Source organism: Protopterus annectens, chromosome 16.part0 (genome assembly GCF_019279795.1).
Source record: "Protopterus annectens isolate FY-2018-M chromosome 16.part0, PAN1.0, whole genome shotgun sequence".
In the NCBI taxonomy this organism is placed as follows: domain Eukaryota; kingdom Metazoa; phylum Chordata; order Ceratodontiformes; family Protopteridae; genus Protopterus; species Protopterus annectens.
Window position 1 is genome coordinate 436,584,162 of NC_056750.1, and position 24,856 is coordinate 436,609,017.

Consider the following 24,856-nt stretch of genomic DNA (forward strand, 5'->3'; position numbering starts at 1 on the left):
AGGAGAATGAACCCCGATGGATAGCTCGGTGTAAGGCAGACCTACCTCCTGGTCTGAATGACAAGATTAACTTAACAACCATTGTTAAAAAGGAGACGGTTGCCTAGACCGAAAAACTATGTTTTTTAGAACAAATCAGAGTTTTTATTGTACATATTATTTTAAAATAATAAACTTTTTTAGGTTAGATTTTAAGGTTTGTGGTTATCATGCACATATAGTTTTTATTTGTCTATTAAGAAGAGGCGTTTCTTTAAATTGCTAAATGGTTGTGATGTCAGCAATTAAGATTAATTGTTAACACTATTTAAGAATGTTTCAGTGTTAGTTATGCAGTCTGAAGAAGCCTGATGGTGAAAGCGCTTACTCTGTGTGGAATAAAAGATATCTGGTTTTATACATCGAGTTTTGGCATTCCTGTCGTTGACTATTGAAAGTTTTTGGTTGTTGACTGTCGAAAATATTTGTACTGCCGTTTGGTTCCTGAGCACTAGGAGGATTTTATAGTTTTATTTTAATACTACAACAGGAACTTTGCTCCATACGTGGTTTCTGTATTGGTACGTTGGATTATATATATATATATATATATATATATATATATATATATATATATGTGTGTGTGTGTGTATATATAAACACACACACACATTTTATATATATATATATATATATATATATATATAAATATAATCTCACACAAGAGAGTTGTATATCTGTAATTTTTAAGGGTATTTGTGCCCCATCCATGTGTGGAATTTTTAGTACTCTGTAAATGTACTAGATATGAACTATGAGATTATCAGTTGTATTTGTAAGTTTAGAGTTGTGTTTATAAGTTTAGATCCATGAGTGGAATTTTTATTACTCTGTGAATGTACTAGATATGAATTATCATACTATCAGTTATATTTGTAAGTTTAGATGTATGTATCTTTAAGTTTAGATGTACATTAATTGCAGCTTACTTGTTCATCAAAGTGTCTGTTAATAATGATTCCCTTGTTTGAATTTAAGACGAGAACAAATGTTAAACTTGCCTGTTAAGTTCATCTTCATATTAGAAGACCATGATCTTTGTTTTCATCATTTACTATGAGGTGAACTGCTCAGTACGCTGAAACACCAGTAGGAATGGAACCTGTAGGGACCTCGGGGTCATTCAATAATAATATTTGATAGGACATGAACTAGTGAGTAGGGAGAAGTTATGGATATGGAAATGAGGATAACATGGGAAGGTAAGTACAGTTTAGAAATTCATTAACTGTAGACTGTTGTGCAATGTCTACCAAATAGTTCTGAGCAATGATCTTTTTCTTATATGAGAATTCAGTTTACATATCCAGATTAACTCGGTGTTTATTTTATTATCTGCAGTGTCCGGTGAAGCAATTCCAGCTTTGGATAATACCAGCTGTCTATCTGCATGCAAGCAGTGGGTCAGTTTGGCTGTGGAGGATCTCGATAAGAAACTGTTGTCAAGTAACCTCATTGACTTAATACTTGCCTGCCTCCAATTAGTGATGGATTCAAGCAAAGAACTTGCAGAGGTCTATAACGCTGATAAAAGTATGGACGAAAGTGGTTGTCTTGGTGAGTAGAAGTTGAGGCCAAAGGGATACAAAGATATAAATGTTTTAGTCAAACCTCAAACAAAGAAATCTTGTCACTATTTATACTTAAGATAAGATGACATGCAGAAGAAGTGCTGTGCATTCTGTTGGAATATATAACTTGAAATAAATAGGTTTCTGGTGTAAAATCTAAATATATTCACAATCTTTTTACAGGTGATCCATATAGAAACATCTTTTCATTACCCTTTGTTTTAATTTTAAATTTTGATTTTTCAAAAAAAAAAAGCTACAGTTCAGCTAACAATTATCTGCATGATTTTACAAATGTAGAAATGAGTCTGCTGATAGAGATATTTGCTTGAAGTCCTTACCTTTCCTGACTTCAGGATTTTTTTCATGTTATCTTCTGTCAGACCTTTGTACTGCAGTAGGTTTTCAGGCAATTCAGATTATAACTTTAGAAAATAAAATTTGAGTAGAAGAGTGTCATCAGGGGAGGAGAGCAGTTAGTCAAACATTTGATTTATTTCCTATTTTATGTAAAGGCTTTCTTAGTTATATATTCATTAATATGTTTATTGTATTACACTCTTTGATTTACTTATCAGGACACATGGCACTTCTTACTATACCTTGTTTGTATGTAGAAAGTATACAATTTGTCTGAGAGCAGGAACCAGAATCAAATCATTTTTTTTATTTTCTGCAAAGGTAGCTTAATTAACTTTCATTGATACTGTTGTTTTATTTATATATATTTATTAGCATTTGATTACCAAGTCTGACTCTGGGCCATAATTGGGGTCCTGGGGAGAAGCGCTTCATAACTTGAGTATAAAAGTTGCACATTTTATAGAGATCATTACATCTAATTACATCTAATCACATACAAAGCATTTCATAGCTATGAGAGAATCAGCATTGCAATGTATACATTGAAGTTGGATTCTAATCAGTAATTGCATATTAAGCTTATTAATGTATGATAAGTTGACATTACTGTAAGCTTCTAAGTACTGCAAAGAGTACTGAGATGTTTGTCTTGCTGTTTAGACCAGTAGTTATAAGTGTTTATGGGGCCATCTCTCTATATTCTCATGTAATATGCATATTATGTAGTTTGATTTCACAGTACTTTTCCGTTATCGGGGCAACAATGTTAACATGATCATTCAGCTGTAATCCAGTTTGTTAGCATGTCTGTACAAATTATTTGTTGCAATAATTTATTTGTTTATTTGTAAAAAAATAGAAGTTATTTTAAATCATGCACACATCTTGTTAACAAACGTGTTAAGGTCCTAGATTACAGCTGAAAGATCAAGTTTAAAATACTGCCTCGTTAAGTTACAAGGACAGAAAGTAGAAAAATAAAGAAATACTTCCAATTCAGATAACAGGCCTTTTTTTAATTTTGCTATGCACACCACATTACTTGGCATGGAATGAACTGTCTCCCTTTACAGTGTCGTAATTCACATGTAGTCCATGCATTTCTCAAGTGGCGAAACTTGAGCACATGCTCATGATGAATATATTTCATCAGAGGGATTGTACTTATTTTGGAATGAAATGATGTTAGAAATGCAGGGAAATGGCTATGTATATGTTTTCCTTGAAGTGCTTACAGCACAGAAGTTGTTAAGATGCGACTTGGAATTGAAGTAATTATGTTAACCCTTCGTAAAATAAAATATTAGTGCATCCCAAAAGCGGTCATTTCCGTTGTCAGCGATGCCTTGCTAAATCAGTGGCTGATGCTTTAAAAAAGGAAACACTTTAATACTACTCATTTTTTTTTTTGTTTTGATTTTTTTTAATATTCCGTTATTTGGCAATTTTTTAAACTATTCTGTTATCGGGCAAACAGTGTAGATGCAGCTGCTGAGCTGCAAATCCACTGTCAAACCATGTATTTTTGATAATGTTACCAGGCATGTCAAATCATTACATGGATAATAATTAAAAAAATAAGCTGTAACCACTACATTTTACACACACCTGTTAAGATTAGAATCAACCATACACAGTTGGACACTGGATTCGGAGCTCAGCAACCGCATTAACAGTGTTGCCCCGATAACGGAAAAGTACCGATTTCACTTGCCTGAAGAGAGAGAGAACAATCTTACTGTGTACCTGAGCTTATAACTTGTCTGTGTCTTGCAGGTTTATTGGTGTGTACTAGGCTAATGACCACTGGGGCCTTTTAAAGCCTAACCATACATCCCAAATCTCTGGCAAGTTCTAGTACCCTCAGTAAGTGTAAGCAGGGGCTTGGGAGATGATATATTTACAAGCCAGAGGCCTGGAAGATGAACCACTTACAGGCTGCCTTTCTCAATTAGACACAGGTGCCAAACCACGGTTGAATTTCTTATTCCCCCATCAGTTGTCCAAGTTGCACTTGAATTTGGTTAGGGAGGAAGTCTGCTTCTCATGGATGCAGGAGCCTGTTCAGAGAAGGGGTAGTCTCTGGGATACATACCTCTCTCTCCAGCAGGTCCTATTAATATCACAGGTAAGGTTTGTCTTTAGAATGGGTAATTCTGTTACTGTTTGACAAACTTCACAAAACGGTGCGTGGTCCGATGATGCCGTGTATGGCAGGCATGGATCTCCCCTGAACAGTCTTTAGGAAACAAAGTACAGGGATAGGACTTTGCGGTAGTCTGCAATGGACATGTTTATTGTTGTTATTCTTTTAGTGAAGGTGCTCCAGTTGTTGGATGGGCTTGTTTAGGTACATACCAAAGGGGACATTATATTCAATGATGGGTTTGAATGGCAAATGCAGTGGAACAGTGACCTCCTTAGACCTAGATGCCATACCTTTATAAGCTGGTCAACATAGAATGATTTCCTCTCTACCATAGACTCATGATGGTGAAAGGCTAAATTGCTGTCCAAATGTGTCCCAGAGTCCTTGACTACTGGGTCAACCCTTAGTATGTTGTCAATATAGCTACCAGGGGTGGCTGACTTTGCAAAGAATACTACTATGCATTTCTCGACATGCAGTTTAGTCCATGACCAATTATTTGTGTCAGCACTTCTTTGGAGACCATTGGTGTCAGTGGGGATTCTGTATAACAGAATCATATCATGACAAAAATTAGCAGATGTAGCATCCAGCATGATAAAAATGCTCCCAAACTAAACAAGCAACTCAGAGGACAAAAAGTCTGCCAAAAACAAATTTGAGGTAAATTTGGCCTTCCAGAGGACAACCACAAGGCATTTTTTTAGCCATGTCCACAATGTATAAGGTAATACACAACTGTGTGCATCTGCAGATTTGGTAAGCCAGAGGCCCTTGATATTGGCCTTGAATTCAGAGAAGTAATTTAAAAAAAGGAGTTTGAGGGACTCCTAGTGACTGGCATCTTTGTAGAGGTGGACACCTCAATTCTAACTTCCTGGGTCCTGTCTGTGAGCCAGCTGGCTATCCACCAGGTGACATAAGAGATTATACCTAACCTTTTAAGTTTGTCAACAATGCTGAAGTAGTGTATTATGTTAAATGGCTTGACCAAGTCAAAGTAGGCAGTATTAACTGTTTTGACCCTGTCGATTGCTTTGGTAGTTATCTCGAAGTCCGCAGGTTGGGTGGGCATGACCTCTCTTAATGAAACCAAACTGGGTTGGGTTCAATGTCATTACTGATCATTACAATGACAATTTTCCATAGCTTTGCATATGACGCTAGTGAGATTTATGGGTCTGTAGTTTCCATGGTTGGTACATGGCTCACTATTGTGCAGAGGGATGATGCTTGCCATTTTCCATTTGTGAGGCACGAAGTCTGTTTTGGAGTCTATGGTTACATAGTGATTCAAGAAAACCTGATAGGTCATGTTTCATGCTGTTTAGAAAGCAGCCTGGGATATTGCTGGGGTCCATCAATGCAGATTTCCTGGCCTTAGAGAGAGCATCAAGGACCTGTTCTGTATTGATAATATTTCCTCAGGACAGCAGGGGGTTAAAGTTGCAGATGAATTTGTGTGCAGTTGGTTTGCTATATCTTCTGGCACAGTATAGGTGGCTCCATTAGCAATGAGCTCTGTACACAGTTGTGTATTACGTTATACATTGTGGACATGGCTAAAAAAATGCTTTGTGGTTGTCCTCTGGAAGGCCAAATTTACCTCAAATTTGTTTTTGGCAGAGTTTTTGTCCTCTGAGTTGCTTGTTTAGTTTGGGAGCATTTTTATCATGCTGGATGCTATATCTGCTAATTTTTGTCATGATATTCTTCTGTTATACAGCCTATTAATGATGTGATTTCACCATGGTGGCTTGTTTTTTCAGTGAGTTCTATACTACTTTCTGGTGGGTAAGCTGCCTTTCTGCTATTAGCATGCTTAGTCTAGGGTTTCTGAACAATTTTGCATAGGCAGCAGTGTTCTCAGAGTTTAGGAGGCTTGAAATTTTGTCAGGTTATCACTTAATATTGGGAAGATAGCCTTAAGAGCATTTTGAAAAGTCCATTGTCAGCCGAGGATCTGGATTTTATTTTTACTTCACAGGAGACTTTTGTGGTCTGACTTTACAAGAAATGGCAATACCCTGGGAGGTCTGCAGTACGCACTCATATTGGTGAGGACCAGATCCAGTATGCTTGCTCTCCTGGTCAGCATATTGACAATTTGGTCCAGGGAGTTTGTTTATAAAATCCAGGAATCTGTCTTCTATGAATAAGGTATTGGATTGGATGGTGAGTTTCCATTAAGCTTAAATGCATGTTATGGGTTTTCTAGATCATAGAAAGGGACCTATAGCTTGTAAGGAAGTGGAATGGAATTTTGCCTATGGTGATTTGAATGTGGAGATGCTCAAGTACATAGTCTTGTTCGACTATCCTTGAGGTATATGTATTTTAGATGCAGCCTTTAGTCCCCTGCCTTTGTAGTAGCTGGTCTAAGTATGTAAAAAGCATTGTATCCTTGCACTGCAGGGGTGCTTTCCACAGCTTTTAACCATGTCTCAGTAACTGCACTGATGTCAGCATCCTCTAAGGTGAGAGAGACTTGTAGGGCGTTGTTTCTTGTTTAGATGCCTAGTATTGAGCAGTTTTGATTTGCTATGCCAGAGGTACTTTCAGTCTGGCATTACCTAAAATAGGCGCTATGGGGATTGACTATGTTTTAGCTAATATTTGAAAGCCTAGATGAGAGAGGTGAGTCTGCATCAAGGCATGTCATGTATTTTTTTTTTTTTTAGTTTTAAACCTCTGAGGTGCTCCAGTTAGTGCAAGTCCCTGGTTAGGTACATGCAGAAGGGGGGCATTTTGCTCTATTACGGGCCTGTTAAAAGTAGAGTACAATGGCACTATGACTTCCTTTGAGCTTGATGTCATGTCTTGTAAGTTGAGCCACACAGAAGGATTTCCTCACTACCGTAGCTACTTGATGGCCAAAATTTAGGTTGTCTGTGTTCCAAGGTCCATCACCACTGGGTCTACTTTTTGGGGTGTGCTAGTAATAGTATAATTTGCAGGGATATCTGATTTACTGAAGGTTATGATTATGCATTTCTTAACATTTAGTCTGACCATAGTTTTGGCACCAGTCTCATTTTTAGGTCCGTTTGTAGGATGTCAACATTGTTGGGGATAGTTATTACTCCCAGCTTACAGTTGTTGGCAAACTTGGTAAGCTAGAGGCCCCCCAATATTGCCCTTCACTACAGTGAAGTATATACCAAACAAGAGGGGTCCCAACACTGAGCTCTGTGGGACACTAAGTATGTTTTCCAATCAGAAGTGGAGTCACCTATCTGGACAATGTGTCCTGTCAGTGAGCCAGTAAGCTATCCATCTGACTATCTAGGAGTGTATGCCTAACGCAGTACGTTTATCAATGATCCCCAAGTGGGAGATGGTCTTGAAGGCTTTGGCCAGGTCTAGATAAGTGGTATGTACCATTTTACCATTATCTATGGCCCTGGTGAGTTTCTTGAAGTCCACCAGATTGAGCAGGCAAGATTTCCCTTTGATAAAACCAAATTGGGTCTGGTCCACTGTAGATTTCCCTATATTATTGATCAGGTCAACTCTCTCCATGGCCTTGAAACCAAGACTGGTCAATCTTATGGGTCTGTAATCCTCTAGTTTCCTTTGTCAGTTGATGGACCCACCTTGTGCAGAGAGATGACTGTTGCAGTCCTCCATTCCTCTGGGACAAAGCCAGTATGAAGGCTCTAGTTGAAGAGGATTTTTAGTGGCCCTGATGGATTCTGTTTTAAGATATTTAAGAAGCATCCTGGAAAGTTTTTGGACCCATGAAGGCTGTGCATTTGGCTTTGGCAAGTGCAGTAAGGAGCTGCTCTCTCATAATGACAGCTCACTGTGATCTCCTTTTTTAGCCTAAAAGGAACACCAGTATGTCTAACAATGGAATCCTCAATAACTAGAATGTTTGGCTGTGTGGTTTATTGCCTTTGGCCTACTATTACTTTGAGTTGTGTTGTGTGAGGGCCTGTCCTTTTTAAGTGTATACAGGGTCACTGAGAGATGCTTTTAGGTCATGTAGTTTGGGTAGATTATGTATGAGCAACTCTGCTTATGTGGGACTTTGTTCGTTCCTTAGTGTTCGTTTTGGGTGCAACACTGTGACAACCTGGTTTGCGCTTTTCATGTGAGTATGGGACCCAGGGCACATGCTTGCATTTTGGGGACCCTCAGCAAGTTTCAAGTTGGGGGCCCTACTCAGGAGAATAGGAAGTGCGATCACATTGCTCTCGCACCCCCTTCCCTGTCAAGCTCATCCAGCAGCATTTATCCGATCAGTATAGTGTTACTACATTTAAATCATTAAGAATTGATGTGCCAAGGTACACACTGGCATTTAGTACCAATGTTACATTATGACAAACTCCTGTACCACAGAAAGGTAGCCACTCAGACGCACACGCACACTGACATTTAGTACCAATGTTACATTATGACAGACCCTTGTACCACAGCAAGGTAGCCACTCAAAGGTGTCGTGCACACACTGGCATTTAATGCCAAGGTTACATTATGACAAACTCCTGTACCACAGCAAGGTAGCCACTCAGAGTTGCACACACTGCATATGCCTCAACTGCCCAGAGTTACACAGAATGTCCAGATGTGTAATTTTTGGTCTGTTCCTCAAAATTTGTAGTTTTCTGGATTTTTTTGTGGCAAATCATTGAGGATTGAATTCACTAAATGACAGGCATTTGAGTTTGACTTCACATCCTTCAGAAAATGCATGGTAGCACTTTTTATTCTAGCAACTTTTTAAGTTTAGAAGAGCAGTATTTAAAATGTGTCCTGATTTTTTGGGGCTGTACCCCCATTATCTGTGGATTTGTCCAGATTTTTTATGCCCCAAGATTGACAGCTATGACTGACATTTAGTAGCAACCTTGCGTTACGACAAACCTATGTATCACATCAAGGTACGCAGACATCCACACTGGGCTGACCCTCTCACGCAGGCGCCCACACTGGGCTGACCCTCGCACGCAGGCGCCCACACTGGGCTGACCCTCGCACGCAGGCGCCCACACTGGGCTGACCCTCGCACGCAGGCGCCCACACTGGGCTGACCCTCGCACGCAGGCGCCCACACTGGGCTGACCCTCGCACGCAGGCGCCCACACTGGGCTGACCCTCGCACGCAGGCGCCCACACTGGGCTGACCTCGCGCAGGCGCCCACACTGGGCTGACCTGCACGCAGGCGCCCACACTGGGCTGACCTCGCACGCAGGCGCCCACACTGGGCTGACCCTCGCACGCAGGCGCCCACACTGGGCTGACCCTCGCACGCAGGCGCCCACACTGGGCTGACCCTCGCACGCAGGCGCCCACACTGGGCTGACCCTCGCACGCAGGCGCCCACACTGGGCTGACCCTCGCAGGCGCCCACACTGGGCTGACCCTCGCAGGCGCCCACACTGGGCTGACCCAGACGCAGGCGCCCACACTGGGCTGACCTCGCGCAGGCGCCCACACTGGGCTGACCTCGCCGCAGGCGCCCACACTGGGCTGACCCTCGCACGCAGGCGCCCACACTGGGCTGACCCTCGCACGCAGGCGCCCACACTGGGAAACACCCTCATATAATAGACAGCACTACAGCAAGACTGATCATTAACACCTACTCCCACAGTACGGAGACAAGACCAGGACAAAACTACTGCAAGCCTGAACAGAAACCCACACAAGATGAAGGCAGCACTACCACAAAACAGAACTATGACACCTCTCCCAACACAAGACAATGACAGCAATACTGCAAGACTGAAACACAAGCAGCATTAGATAAACCAACCCCATCACACAAGACTGTTACTAACATGTAGAACAGTCACTCTGCAGAGGTACACAAGACAGCTATGGGACAGACATGGAAAAGACTACAGACGCACAACACATTACAAGGGAAGACCATGGGGATTACCGAGCCTTAGGAAGACTCAAGCCCGAACAAACCCAAGAGAAAGCCATGGGGATTACTGAGCCTGAGGCGGACAGACTCCATCCCAAACACACGAGAGAGTGCAATGGGAATTACTGAGTCTAAGGCCAACTGACTCAAACCCCTGCACAAGAGAGCAGTGGGGATTATGGAGTCTGACGCAGGCAGACACAAACCCAGAAAGAAACAGGTGAAGTCAAGACCATCAGAGTCATTCATCTTCAGTGTGTGGTTAGATCCTAAGCTTTTCTTATTGCTGCCACTTTTATCAGTTCTTCTTGTGCTTTTGTCTTAGCCTCATGACGCATCCTGCTGCTCTCAGCTGTCCTGGCCTCACATGTCCTGCTGCTGTCCTGGCCTCACGAAGTATCCGGCTGCTGTCTGCTGTCCTGGCCTCACGACGCATGCAGCTGCTGTCTGCTGTCCTGGCCTCACAACGCATCCGGCTTCTGTCTGCTGTCCTGGCCTCATGACACGTCCGGCAGCTGTCCTGACCTCACAACGCGTCTGGCTGCTGTCAGCTGTCTTGGCCTCATGACGCATCCGGCTGCTATCAGCTGTCCCGTCCGGCTGCTGTCAGCTGTCCTGGCCTCACAATGCGTCCGGCTGCTGTCAGCTGTCCTGGCCTCACGACACGTCTGGCTGCTGTCAGCTGTCCTGGCCTCACGACACGTCCGGCTGCTGTCAGCTGTCCTGGCCTCACGACACGTCCGGCTGCTGTCAGCTGTCCTGGCCTCACGACACGTCCGGCTGCTGTCAGCTGTCCTGGCCTCACGACACGTCCGGCTGCTGTCAGCTGTCCTGGCCTCACGACACGTCCGGCTGCTGTCAGCTGTCCGCTGCTGTCAGCTGTCCTGGCCTCATGACACGTCCGGCTGCTGTCAGCTGTCCTGGCCTCACGACACGTCTGGCTGCTGTCAGCTGTCATGGCCTCACGATGCGTCCGGCTGCTGTCAGCTGCTCCTAGCTGCCTTTGCCTAAAATCCTGCTAGTTTTTTCTCATTGTACTACTTGATCCTACCTGCTGTAGTAAGGAAAAAAAAATCAAATGAATACACAGCATACTATGCAAGCCCATGCTAAGGTGTTGCCTGAAATTTACTGACTTACAGCATTATAAAAGATTACTGGAAAGGCAATAAGCAAATACCTAGAGTTTTACTGGGATCTTATGAATTTTCTTCCAAAGTCTTCAATGAGGCTGCCATGTGATGCACGTTGTCCCACTTCATGCTCAGTTGAGAGCACAGCTAAGCCTGAAAGTCTTTCCTGACTCATTGATGACCGTAGGTACATCTTTGAGTTTGTTTAAAAAAGCATTCTGCAGTAGCCACTGTAACAGGTGCAGTGAAATAAATGTGCAGTGAAACATAACTATTTATATAGATATCTTGCAAGTGGGTGCGAAAGTAGGCAGTATTAACTGTTTTGACCCTGTCGATTACTTTGGTAGTGATCTCGAAGTCCGCAGGTTGGGTGGGCATGACCTCTCAATGAAACCAAACTGGGTTGGGTTCAATGTCATTACTGATCATTACAATGACAATTTTCCATAGCTTTGCATATGACGCTAGTGAGATTTATGGGTCTGTAGTTTCCATGGTTGGTACATGGCTCACTATTGTGCAGAGGGATGATGCTTGCCATTTTCCATTTGTGAGGCAAGAAGTCTGTTTTGGAGTCTATGGTTACATAGTGATTCAAGAAAACCTGATAGGTCATGTTTCATGCTGTTTAGAAAGCAGCCTGGGATATTGCTGGGGTCCATCAATGCAGATTTCCTGGCCTTAGAGCATCAAGGACCTGTTCTGTATTGATAATATTTCCTCAGGACAGCGGGGGGTTAAAGTTGCAGATGAATTTGTGTGCAGTTGGTTTGCTATATCCTCTGGCACAGTATAGGTGGCTCCATTAGCAATGAGCTCTGCACACAGTTGTGTATTACGTTATACATTGTGGACATGGCTAAAAAAATGCTTTGTGTTTGTCCTCTGGAAGGCCAAATTTACCTCAAATTTGTTTTTGGCAGAGTTTTTGTCCTCTGAGTTGCTTGTTTAGTTTGGGAGCATTTTTATCATGCTGGATGCTATATCTGCTAATTTTTGTCATGATATTCTTCTGTTATACAGCCTATTAATGATGTGATTTCACCATGGTGGCTTGTTTTTGCAGTGAGTTCTATACTACTTTCTGGTGGGTAAGCTGCCTTTCTGCTATTAACACGCTTAGTCTAGGGTTTCTGAACAATTTTGCATAGGCAGCAGTGTTCTCAGAGTTTAGGAGGCTTGAAATTTTGTCAGGTTATCACTTAATATTGGGAAGATAGCCTTAAGAGCATTTTGAAAAGTCCATTGTCAGCCGAGGATCTGGATTTTATTTTTACTTCACAGGAGACTTTTGTGGTCTGACCTTACAAGAAATGGCAATACCCTGGGAGGTCTGCAGTACGCACTCATATTGGTGAGGACCAGATCCAATATGCTTGCTCTCCTGGTCAGCATATTGACAATTTGGTCCAGGGAGTTTGTTTATAAAATCCAGGAATCTGTCTTCTATGAATAAGGTATTGGATTGGATGGTGAGTTTCCATTAAGCTTAAATGCATGTTATGGGTTTTCTAGATCATAGAAAGGGACCTATAGCTTGTAAGGAAGTGGAATGGAATTTTGCCTATGGTGATTTGAATGTGGAGATGCTCAAGTACATAGTCTTGTTCGACTATCCTTGAGGTATATGTATTTTAGATGCAGCCTTTAGTCCCCTGCCTTTGTAGTAGCTGGTCTAAGTATGTGAAAAGCATTGTATCCTTGCACTGCAGGGGTGCTTTCCACAGCTTTCAACCATGTCTCAATAACTGCACTGATGTCAGCATCCTCTAAGGTGAGAGAGACTTGTAGGGAGTTGTTTCTTGTTTAGATGCCTAGTATTGAGCAGTTTTGATTTGCTATGCCAGAGGTACTTTCAGTCTGGCATTACCTAAAATAGGCGCTATGGGGATTGACTATGTTTTAGCTAATATTTGAAAGCCTAGATGAGAGAGGCGAGTCTGCATCAAGGCATGTCATGTATTTTTTTTTTTTTTTTTAGTTTTAAACCTCTGAGGTGCTCCAGTTAGTGCAAGTCCCTGGTTAGGTACATGCAGAAGGGGGGAATTTTGCTCTATTACGGGCCTGATAAAGGTAGAGTACAATGGCACTATGACTTCCTTTGAGCTTGATGTCATGTCTTGTAAGTTGAGCCACACAGAAGGATTTCCTCACTACCGTAGCTACTTGATGGCCAAAATTTAGGTTGTCTGTGTTCCAAGGTCCATCACCACTGGGTCTACTTTTAGGGGTGTGCTAGTAATAGTATAATTTGCAGGGATATCTGATTTACTGAAGGTTATGATTATGCATTTCTTAACATTTAGTCTGACCATAGTTTTGGCACCAGTCTCATTTTTAGGTTCGTTTGTAGGATGTCAACATTGTTGGGGATAGTTATTACTCCCAGCTTACAGTTGTTGGCAAACTTGGTAAGCTAGAGGCCCCCCAATATTGCCCTTCACTACAGTGAAGTATATACCAAACAAGAGGGGTCCCAACACTGAGCTCTGTGGGACACTAAGTATGTTTTCCAATCAGAAGTGGAGTCGCCTATCTGGACAATGTGTCCCGTCAGTGAGCCAGTAAGCTATCCATCTGACTATCTAGGAGTGTATGCCTAACGCAGTATGTTTATCAATGATCCCCAAGTGGGAGATGGTCTTGAAGGCTTTGGCCAGGTCTAGATAAGTGGTATGTACCATTTTACCATTATCTATGGCCCTGGTGAGTTTCTTGAAGTCCACCAGATTGAGCAGGCAAGATTTCCCTTTGATAAAACCAAATTGGGTCTGGTCCACTGTAGATTTTCCTATATTATTGATCAGGTCAACTCTCTCCATGGCCTTGAAACCAAGACTGGTCAATCTTATGGGTCTGTAATCCTCTAGTTTCCTTTGTCAGTTGATGGACCCACCTTGTGCAGAGAGATGACTGTTGCAGTCCTCCATTCCTCTGGAACAAAGCCAGTATGAAGGCTCTAGTTGAAGAGGATTTTTAGTGGCCCTGATGGATTCTGTTTTAAGATATTTAAGAAGCATCCTGGAAAGTTTTTGGACCCATGAAGGCTGTGCATTTGGCTTTGGCAAGTGCGATAAGGAGCTGCTCTCTCATAATGACAGCTCACTGTGATCTCCTTTTTTAGCCTAAAAGGAACACCAGTATGTCTAACAATGGAATCCTCAGTAACTAGAATGTTTGGCTGTGTGGTTTATTGCCTTTGGCCTACTATTACTTTGAGTTGTGTTGTGTGAGGGCCTGTCCTTTTTAAGTGTATACAGTGTCACGATGCTTTTAGGTCATGTAGTTTGGGTAGATTACGTATGAGCAACTCTGCTTATGTGGGACTTTGTTCGTTCCTAAGTGTTCGTTTTGGGTGTAACACTGTGACAACCTGGTTTGCGCTTTTCATGTGAGTATGGGACCCAGGGCACATGCTTGCATTTTGGGGACCCTCAGCAAGTTTCAAGTTGGGGGCCCTACTCAGGAGAATAGGAAGTGCGATCACATTGCTCTCGCACCCCCTTCCCTGTCAAGCTCATCCAGCAGCATTTATCGATCAGTATAGTGTTACTACATTTAAATCATTAAGAATTGATGTGCCAAGGTACACACTGGCATTTAGTACCAATGTTACATTATGACAAACTCCTGTACCACAGCAAGGTAGCCACTCACAGGCACACACACACACACACACACACACACACACACACACACACACACACACACACACTGACATTTAGTACCAATGTTACATTATGACAGACCCTTGTACCACAGCAAGGTAGCCACTCAAAGGTGTCGTGCACACACTGGCATTTAATGCCAATGTTACATTATGACAAACTCCTGTACCACAGCAAGGTAGCCACTTAGAGTTGCACACACTGCATATGCCTCAACTGCCCAGAGTTTCACAGAATGTCCAGATGTGTAATTTTTGGTCTGTTCCTCAAAATTTGTAGTTTTCTGGATTTTTTTGTGGCAAATCATTGAGGATTGAATTCACTAAATGACAGGCATTTGAGTTTGACTTCACATCCTTCAGAAAATGCATGGTAGCACTTTTTATTCTAGCAACTTTTTAAGTTTAGAAGAGCAGTATTTAAAATGTGTCCTGATTTTTTGGGGCCGTACCCCCATTATCTGTGGATTTGTCCAGATTTTTTATGCCCCAAGATTGACAGCTATGACTGACATTTAGTAGCAACCTTGCGTTACGACAAACCTATGTATCACATCAAGGTACGCAGACACCCACACTGGGCTGATCCTCGCACGCAGGCGCCCACACTGGGCTGACCCTCGCACGCAGGCGCCCACACTGGGCTGACCCTCGCACGCAGGCGCCCACACTGGGCTGACCCTGCGCGCAGGCCCACACTGGGCTGACCTCGCGCAGGCGCCCACACTGGGCTGACCCGACGCAGGCGCCCACACTGGGCTGACCCTCGCGCAGGCGCCCACACTGGGCTGACCCTGCCGCAGGCGCCCACACTGGGCTGACCTCGCACGCAGGCGCCCACACTGGGCTGACCTCGCGCAGGCGCCCACACTGGGCTGACCCTCGCGCAGGCGCCCACACTGGGCTGACCCTGCGCAGGCGCCCACACTGGGCTGACCCTGCGCAGGCGCCCACACTGGGCTGACCTCGCGCGCAGGCGCCCACACTGGGCTGACCCTCGCACGCAGGCGCCCACACTGGGCTGACCCTCGCACGCAGGCGCCCACACTGGGCTGACCCTCGCACGCAGGCGCCCACACTGGGCTGACCCTGCGCAGGCGCCCACACTGGGCTGACCCTGCGCATGGCCCACACTGGGCTGACCCTCGCGCAGGCGCCCACACTGGGCTGACCCTGCGCAGGCGCCCACACTGGGCTGACCCTCGCACGCAGGCGCCCACACTGGGCTGACCCTCGCACGCAGGCACCCACACTGGGCTGACCCTCGCACGCAGGCACCCACACTGGGCTGACATCAGTTAGTATTGGACTACAGGCAGAAAGACTGAAGAATGACTGACCAATAGACAAAAAACTTAATGAGAAAGGCCCAATTTACAGTTTTAGGTTAAATACCAAACACCGGAGGTAAACCTCCGCTTTTTCTACAATATTCTCTTTCATCCCCCAAACGTGAAGAGGACACAAAAGAAGTAAAATATTGCTATTACAAGCTCTCTGGAACAGGTGATTAAAGTCTGAAAGAACAAATGGCTAGAAGGAAAGCCACAAGTTTTAAGGGGAACACACCAAACTATGAGACAAGAAAAAGGTTATGAAGCAAAAAAGACATTTTTCAAAAACTTTAATCACAAACTAGTCAAAATTCAGGAATGCAGTGCGTCAGTGACAGGCTCTGCATGACATGTACGACATTTTCATACACCTACCCCCTACCTCTCAGTCTCTTTGCACACACTTCAGCAAACCAAAATCATTGCTAGAACAAAGGAGTAAAATCGGGGTCTTGCTAGAAAACCTCATTTTTGAGGGATATAGAAGTGGCAAGCAGACATCAGGAGACAGACATTCCCACAACCCCCCCCCGGCCACAACACAAGAACTGTGGACAAAAGTATGAAGCCAGGGAATGCACCATGCATTACATGGAGGATATGAAACATGAAGTCCAGTTTTGCTAGTAGCTTCAGCTCTCAGCATTGTGCTAGATAATAATTTTGTGAGTGAGAACAGCCCAAAAATATCAGACAAACATTCTAGAACATTCACCCAGCCCCTCCTCCATCCTCATCACAATTCTAGTAGACAAAGCCAAAAATTGCAGAGGAAATGCGCAACAAGAACAGTTTCAAACATTGCTACAATAACTTTTAAGATAATAGAATACCAGGGTTTGCATTAGCATTCATTCAAACAGTACATTCTGCAGAATTCTCACAGCCCCCGCCAATGTCTCAACAAAATAATGCCAGATGAAGTAAACAAGCTAAAAAAGTGAGACAGGCAGTGATTTAAAACAATGTACTTTATGAACTAGAGCAGATTTTGCAGGAGCAGGCATTGCATGAACCTACATTTTTGATGAGGAATAGACTAAAATTACCAGGCAAACATTTAAACCTTGTGCAGCATTGTAGAATTCTATCTGCCCTACCCCTCTCCTAACCTATCAAATGATTCTAGGCAAGCCAAACAACAGAATACATAGGCATAAGAAGGGAGTTTTAACATTGCCATATGTCTGGATGAAGCAAAACTACCACAAGACAAGGCCCTTACAGTAGGGATTTAAAATAGTGGGCTTACAAACGAAGAATGATTCTAGAATAAGATTTTGCAGCAGCATGTGATGAATGATGCCACATTTTTGTGGAAGAAAAAAAAAACATCATCTGGATGTTGTGCACATTCTCGCAGGCCCCATCAACCTCCTAACCTCTCAGCATAATTCGAACAGCCAAGAATAACTGCAGAACAAGGCGCAACATCAGAGATGGTTTAAAACATTACTATAAACTTAGGTTGCAGAACAGTGGTTGCAGACATCAGTACATTCTGCAGAATTCTCACCCCCCCCAAAGTCTCGGCACAATAATTCTGGATGAAATGAAAACAAAACAAAGATAAAGGCTTAGCATTAACAATGTGCTTATATATTACGTGGCCCCCACATTAAAAAAAAAAAAATTCTGGCCAATGTAACATTCTCACAGACCCTAACCACACTCCCAACCTTTCAACGCAGTAACTATGGACATTGCAAAAAAATTGTCATTGCATCAGTGATGGTTATAAGCATTGGCAGTATACACAATACTAGCGTAACAGGGTTTGCATTAGTATACATTAAAACATCTATACCTTCTGCAGCATTCTTACAGCTGTTAACCACCCTTCCAACATTAGGTATTTTAAACAATTTACTGATGAATTAAAAATGATAAGAATACTTTGCAGTAACATGCATTGCATGAACCCAAAATTTTGATGAACAGATTGAAGATACCAGGCAAACATGCAGTTGTGCATTACGATGCATTAAGACATCAGTACATTCTGTGGAACATTCTTTGGATAGGTGTGTTTGAAATGAAATATGGCCAATGAAAGAGCTTTCAATTAGTTTATTTATGTATTTAAACGGGTGTTGAAGTTTTTTATTTTGTCTGATGAAGTCTTTATGACGAAAACGCAGGTTTCTCAAAGTGTGTGTAAGAGCGTTTATCCTGTTGGTAATATAGCTGCTATTGAGTTTACTAAGCAGCGTGACTTTTTTTAATTCTGTGAAATAAAGTTGTTTGGATCACCTAAAAGCGGACCTTGGCACTTTTTTTGGATTTAACATTCTGTGGAATGCTCACAGCACCTAACCCCTAATATCCCTGCACAATTCTTGAAGTAATGAAAAAAGACAAAGGCGTATCATTTAGCGTGCTTATACATTGCATGACTTGAGTTTAACAAGAAATACAAGGCAAACGCTTGAGCAGTGTGCAACATTCTCACAGCCCCTAACCACGCTGCCAACCTCTCAACACAACTACATACAAAGCAAAGAAAATTGTCAGAACAAAGTTGTAGAATCAGGGATAGTTATAAACATTACTGGTATGCACAATATTAGCATAACAGGGTTTGCATTAATGTAGATGCATCTATACATTCTGCCACATTCTCACAGCTGTTAAGCCCCCTACTAACCTCTCAGCAGAATTCTGGACAAAGGAAAGAATTACAGAATGAAGTTGTAGCATCAGGGATAGTGGGATAGTTGAAACATTGTTGATGTACACAAATACTGGCCTAACAGGGTTTGTGTCTGTACACATTAAAACATCTGTACCTTCTGTAGCATTCTCACAGCCACTATCCCCCCACCAATTTTTCAGCACAATTATAGACAAAAATAAGTTAATGAAAATACTTATGCAAGACTGAATCCCCACACCCCCAGTCCTCCTAGCATAAGAATTCTGTACAAAACAAGTAGTGCAATCATCTCCCTAGATTACCCCCCTAAACCCAATACTACATCTGGACATTACAAACAAGCCTCCCTTTCTCAGTCTATTAGCAGCACAATTCTGGACAAATGTAGAACAGTGGTACTACCACAACTCTCACCCCCCACCCCAACCCTCTTAGCACAAGAATTCTGGACAAAAGTAAAATAGCCTACCAACAAATAATGAACAAAGTACCAAATCAACCAAGACAGTTATTACAAAAACTTGCAATGGAAACACCAAAGAAATCCACAAAAATTCTGGACAATATCTTTCCTTGTGGCAAAACCTCAACCCCCCCCCCTTCCTAATGTACTCAAAAGCACAGCTACCATTGCAGAACACTGATATTTCAGTGAAAGAATTCTAGCACTAACCAAAAACAAACCACCTAACATCAACCAACATCCCACCTAACAATACTAGCTTAACATTTTCATTCCAGCCCATCTCCACAAAGACCGTTGAACTCTTAAAAAAAAAAACTCATACTTGCCACAAATGCAGCTGATAATCTACCAGTGGAATTTCTAAAAAATATCAGCTAAAGCCATTTCTTAACCTGTCTAAATACTCAAAAGATCAGTTACTGAGCAATATGTCCCAATCATCTAGAAAATATCACGCATTATACCTTTGCGCAAACGTGAAAACTTGACAGAACTTACAAATTGTAGGCTCATAGCAGTTCTCTCCCCACTCGTATCTCACAACCAATAATTTACTTGCCAAATCCCAACATTGCTTCAGGCCTCTCAGTACCACAGTGCCCTACTCAGTTGTACCAACACCATCAATTTAGAAATGTAGGTAAAATAGGATCATCTGTCTTTCTAGACTTGTCAAAGGCCTTTGATATACAGTCTGTTTCAAACTACAAGCTACTCTTAGCAACCTTGATCTTAGCCCTCTATCCCTCAAATGGTCCCAAAGCTGCCTAAAAGGTCGTAAACAGGCAGTAAAATGGCTATATCCTCTACTCCAAGTCACATTGATTTCCACAAGGCTCCAACCTTGGTCTACTTCAGTTTGGTGGATTTACTAACAACCTCATTACCGCCATCTTCCTAGCATCCACAATCCAGTATGCTGACGACTCTACAATGCAATGGCTCATGTCCCAATCCAGGTTAAAATAAGCTAATCTTTACCACTTACCCCATACTCCTAAAAAATCATCACTTGGACATTGCCTCATAATATTGCCCACCTATCCCTGGTCTAGCAAACTCTGTAATATCCTTTTCTTCTCTCTGTCCCATCATCTATCTCCCCTCCTTTTCATTACCCCTGCCCCTCTCTTGTCCTCTCTGTCCACCTCATTACATATACAGCATAGATACTATCTATAAAAATAATGAGCCTACTCTACATCTTGCCCCCAGTAGCTAACTCGTACACTTTTCTCTAACCAACTGGCAGTCAAAATTAAATATATATTATAGCTCTCATTCCCTTATATTGTCTCTTGTAAAAACAGATAAACCATACTTATTTGCATTTTTCTACCACCTGAGTACTAAGATAAATAAAAAGTAACAAATAATTTATCTTTGGATAAACAATTGCTATGTAGTCTTCACAAATGTTACCATATGGAGCTTTTCTCCCTGGGCCTCCTCTGAAAATGGGTTCTATCCCAGTCAGACTATCAAGTAAACAAATGAATAAATTAAATAGTACAACCACAGCTTCCCCCAATCCTCTTGGCACAAGAACTCTACACAAAAGTAAAATTAAATTGGTACAACCACAGCCCCTCACCCCCCAATCCTCTTAGCAGGAGAACTCTACACAAAAGTAAAATAAAACTGGTACAACCACAGCCCCCCCCCCATCCTCTTAGCACAAGAACTCTATACAAAAGTAAAATAAAACTGGCACAACCACAGCAGTTCACCCCCTATCCTCTTTGCATTACTTTTTTGTGTGGACTTGTTCTATCACCTCCCTGTCTGCCGTTTATCCGTTTGCTGTCCTCAACCCAAATCTTGCTCGATCTGCCACCACTATGCCAAAAGGAAAACTCCTCTTAAAAAAAAAAAAAAGTCATCCTTATAAGCCACACATGTCTTTTTAAAGGCAGTTGATACAGGAAGCACTTGGTTTAAAAAAATGACGACTTGGTTCCCTGGCTGCTGTAGCCAATCAAATCCCTTGCTTCACTGAAGCAGACATGATTGAGTGCAGCTTGCAGATGAATTACAAAAAAAAGGAAAATAGTTTGCAATTGCACGATGATGTAAAAGACCCGATCGGATGTCCACGAGGTGCCATGCTGAGGAAGTAACAGAGTAGAGAGAGTAACCCACAGCTGCTGGATGGGAGCCTTTGTTCATGGGGAGATAATTGGGGGCTCCCTGCAGTTGTGGATTTCACAGGTGCCTAATGCTGATTGAGACGTTTGCCTGGCATGACATTGTACATTTACATCTCTCTCACACTGTGTTCTAAAATTAAATGTTTGTCATTGAACATGAGGCGGTTACTACACTGCCTTAGGCTGCCCATATTCTTCAGGCCAGAAATGGTGACAGTGAATTGCTTATCCATTATACCTGATCCTTAGATGGGAAGTAGTAGTGGAGAGTCACTTAAGTCTGAGTGAGTGTTTAGTAGTATACTTTTAGATGACCTGCAGTGGTGCTGCCCTCTGTGCAAACTGGCAGCTTTCCAAACAGCTATGAACAGTGGGAGACCATGGAAAGAATTTCCTATAGAGTATTTTAAACTGGAGAGGTTTGCTTATATACAAGGCAGAGGTAACCATGTTTGGCATTGTGCAAGATTGAGGCATTTATACCAGCAGGATGAAAGACTTGTACATAGTTATGCCCTCAGGACAATCAGATATACACAAGCCTTTCACTAGCAGTTCCCAACTTGGATGAGTTGAATCCAGCCCTCTCACTAGAGTACAGAATAAAACTCTCAATGTAAAATGAACTGGTTTTGAGCTCAAGTGCAGTAACAAATGCTTTACAGCAAAAGACAGAACTCGGAAATCCTTGAAAATAAGCTCACAAACTTCTGTAAATAGAGAAACAATTTGCAAAATTTAGAAATATTTTGGCAGACTCAGAGCAAATTTTGCAGTATTAAAGGAAATTAGGCTGCTTTAACAGTATCCTCAAAGTCAAGTATAACTCTGACATCAGTGGAACAAGAGGAGAAAAGGAACACCTCACTTTTTATAAGTAGGCAGCAACACAGCATCCTTTCATAAAAAGAACCATTCTTCCTTTGGGTTGCCAATGAACTCCTGAAATTTACCATAATTAAGCTTGGATGGGTGGAAGCATATCTTCGAGCAGGCAGTTCTGTCTCTGTCACACCACCCTTATCACCTAACATTGCTGTTCAGGCACAAGAATGGTCCACTGAATGGCTGCAGTGTTTTACATCTGAGTAGAAACTTTGTGAGTGACTGCTGTGGTACTGTATAATTAATACAGAAATTGGCATTCTGGTACCCCATGCAGTTACAGAAATGTATACAGCTGAGTAGACTGTACATGTCTGCCCATGTAATGTACTTTGTAAAAAGTATGGCTGCAGGATTCGTGTTAGGAAATGTGAGAGTGCAATGTAGTTCATAGGGTTTGCAAGGGTGACTAGTTGATAGCAATCTCCTCCTGTGCTGCAGTAAGAAAGCCTGTGCTAATTCTGCACTGAATATCTAGTTTGTAATGCTTTAAGGATACATGAATGGGTGACCATGTGTCGGCCTCAAAAATGCTTTCAACAGAAATGTTTGTGGAAGAAGTTTTTTGCAGCTGTGGGTAATTAGCTATGCATTTGAAAGGTTCTGTTTCATTAATGGATGGTCTTGTTTCTGCTTCATGAAGGAAACTTGTAATCAGTCTGTCGAATGCTCTTTCATTTGCATACAGTACCTCAGGATGTTCTATATACCCAAGCAGTACAAGATTTTTCCCCCTTTAACCATTTGAAATGTCAGGACCAGCTCCAGTGAGTCCTGAAACATAAAGACAAAATGGCTGGAAGAATGACTTGAATATACTAAGCCCATTTCTTGGAATGTTCCCTTATCCCTGAGGTATGGCAATCTCAGAGTTGGCATATATAAGATCAGAGGGTGCAGGAGGCTCCCATACCCTGTAAAAAGATGTTTTAATGAGAAGAGTGATTGTTGAATTTTTCTCTTCTGTTTTTTTGGTCTCTTTCAGCTTGTTATCAGCTGCATTTCTTGTCCCAATATTTAAATCCTCTTACTTTTCTTGCTAGAAAAACAAAGTGTTCTAGTTGGAGTGAATTTAAAGGCCACTATGTGTAAAGGGGAAAGATGTGTTCTTACACAGAATTTCTCAGTTGAAGAATGTACAAATCTTACACACCAGGGCCACTTTTTTTTACGTAGTTTAGCCATGATTATAGACTGATCTAAAAGGATTCATTTCTGCCAAAGCTTGGGATCTAAACAGCAAAAATTATTGTAAATGTTCAAAACAAGACAGCAAATGCATAGTATACTGCTGTTTATGGATGGTTTGGATACAGAGGTATGCAGATAGGGCAATGTATCTTAGTGCTAGCAGAAAATTTAGTAATGTTGAATGATTTCCCAGTGGATATTCAGAAAATAACATCTTAAGAATTGGTGCACAATATTATAGCAGAAAACATACTTGCATTGAGTATGCATAAAGAAAACTATGAAAAACTCTTCTAATAAAACATTAGACCATGTTACTGTTGGACCATAATAGATGGAAATTCATAATTTTTTCAGAATGTAAACATAATTTGTTTCATGTAGCGCATTGGTATAGATTTTAGTAGGAGAGTTACAGGCAGCTGCCAAATGAATGAGTTTTGTTTGTTTTAAATTGTTGAGACTTGTGTATCTGTACTCCACTTGGCTATGCTTTATTAGAAATACAAAAACAGATCTCATGCTGAGATTCAGTTTCTGGAGTAAAAAAAAAAAAAAAAACTAACAGTCTCTTGTCCAACAAGGAACTGACTTATTTACATAAAGATTTATTTCAATCCTACCTGTACATTTAATTATTGGATTTTGATAACATCCAGGAATATGGTGCTTTGCTGTACTGGTGACTGTCCCATATGAAATTCTTTGTGAGAGGAAGAAACTTAACGAATCCCAGTACAATAGTTTAGCAGAACACAGTTTTTTTTTTCTTTTGCTGTTCCAGTCTTGAATTGTGAAAAGTTAACTGCTATTACTCAGCTGTGTCTTGGGCAAAATTCTAATGCAATGAACAAAGTGCAATTATGTAAGTAAACTTACGATAACAGTAGTACCAAATTTATTAAATTTAAAAGGTTAAGTGCTTTTGTCCACCAGTATACAGGACTTCATCAGAACAAAGACCATACTCTAACACTTGAATTAAATATGCCCTAAATCCCTCCTCATAATTAATCTTTAACCAATTAAAAAGTAATCATCTTAAACATACAGAGCCAAGTCAATGCCTACTAAAATAGTCTGTCCTTTTCCCTAGATATCAATGTCCACACACTTTTAAGACAACATATATTAAATGCTAATAAAAATAACTTAGCACTATATTATTAAAAAACACAATATAAAGATTTAAATGTAGTTAAAATATATCCGAATACATTTTCTCTATAAAAAAAACTATCATTGAATAAGCAGAAAAACAAAATATAATAAATGTCAAGAAAAAAGTAAGCAGCCTTCAGTTTCAGTATACTGCTAATTGATGTATTTTCATTGAGACCAGGTTATACTTTTGCATTCGTCCTCAC

General features: G+C 41.7%; 1 protein-coding gene across 1 annotated transcript in view; it reads left to right on the forward strand.

Annotated features, from left to right (window-relative positions):
• The window catches only part of LOC122790606 (kinesin-like protein KIF14), a 1,004,205-nt gene that overhangs the window by 822,163 nt on the left and 157,186 nt on the right, over positions 1 to 24,856 (forward strand). The window contains exon 23 of the mRNA XM_044058133.1: positions 1,381 to 1,596. Coding sequence (XP_043914068.1) covers positions 1,381 to 1,596 — 216 coding nt within the window. The remainder of the gene's footprint in view (positions 1 to 1,380; positions 1,597 to 24,856) is intronic.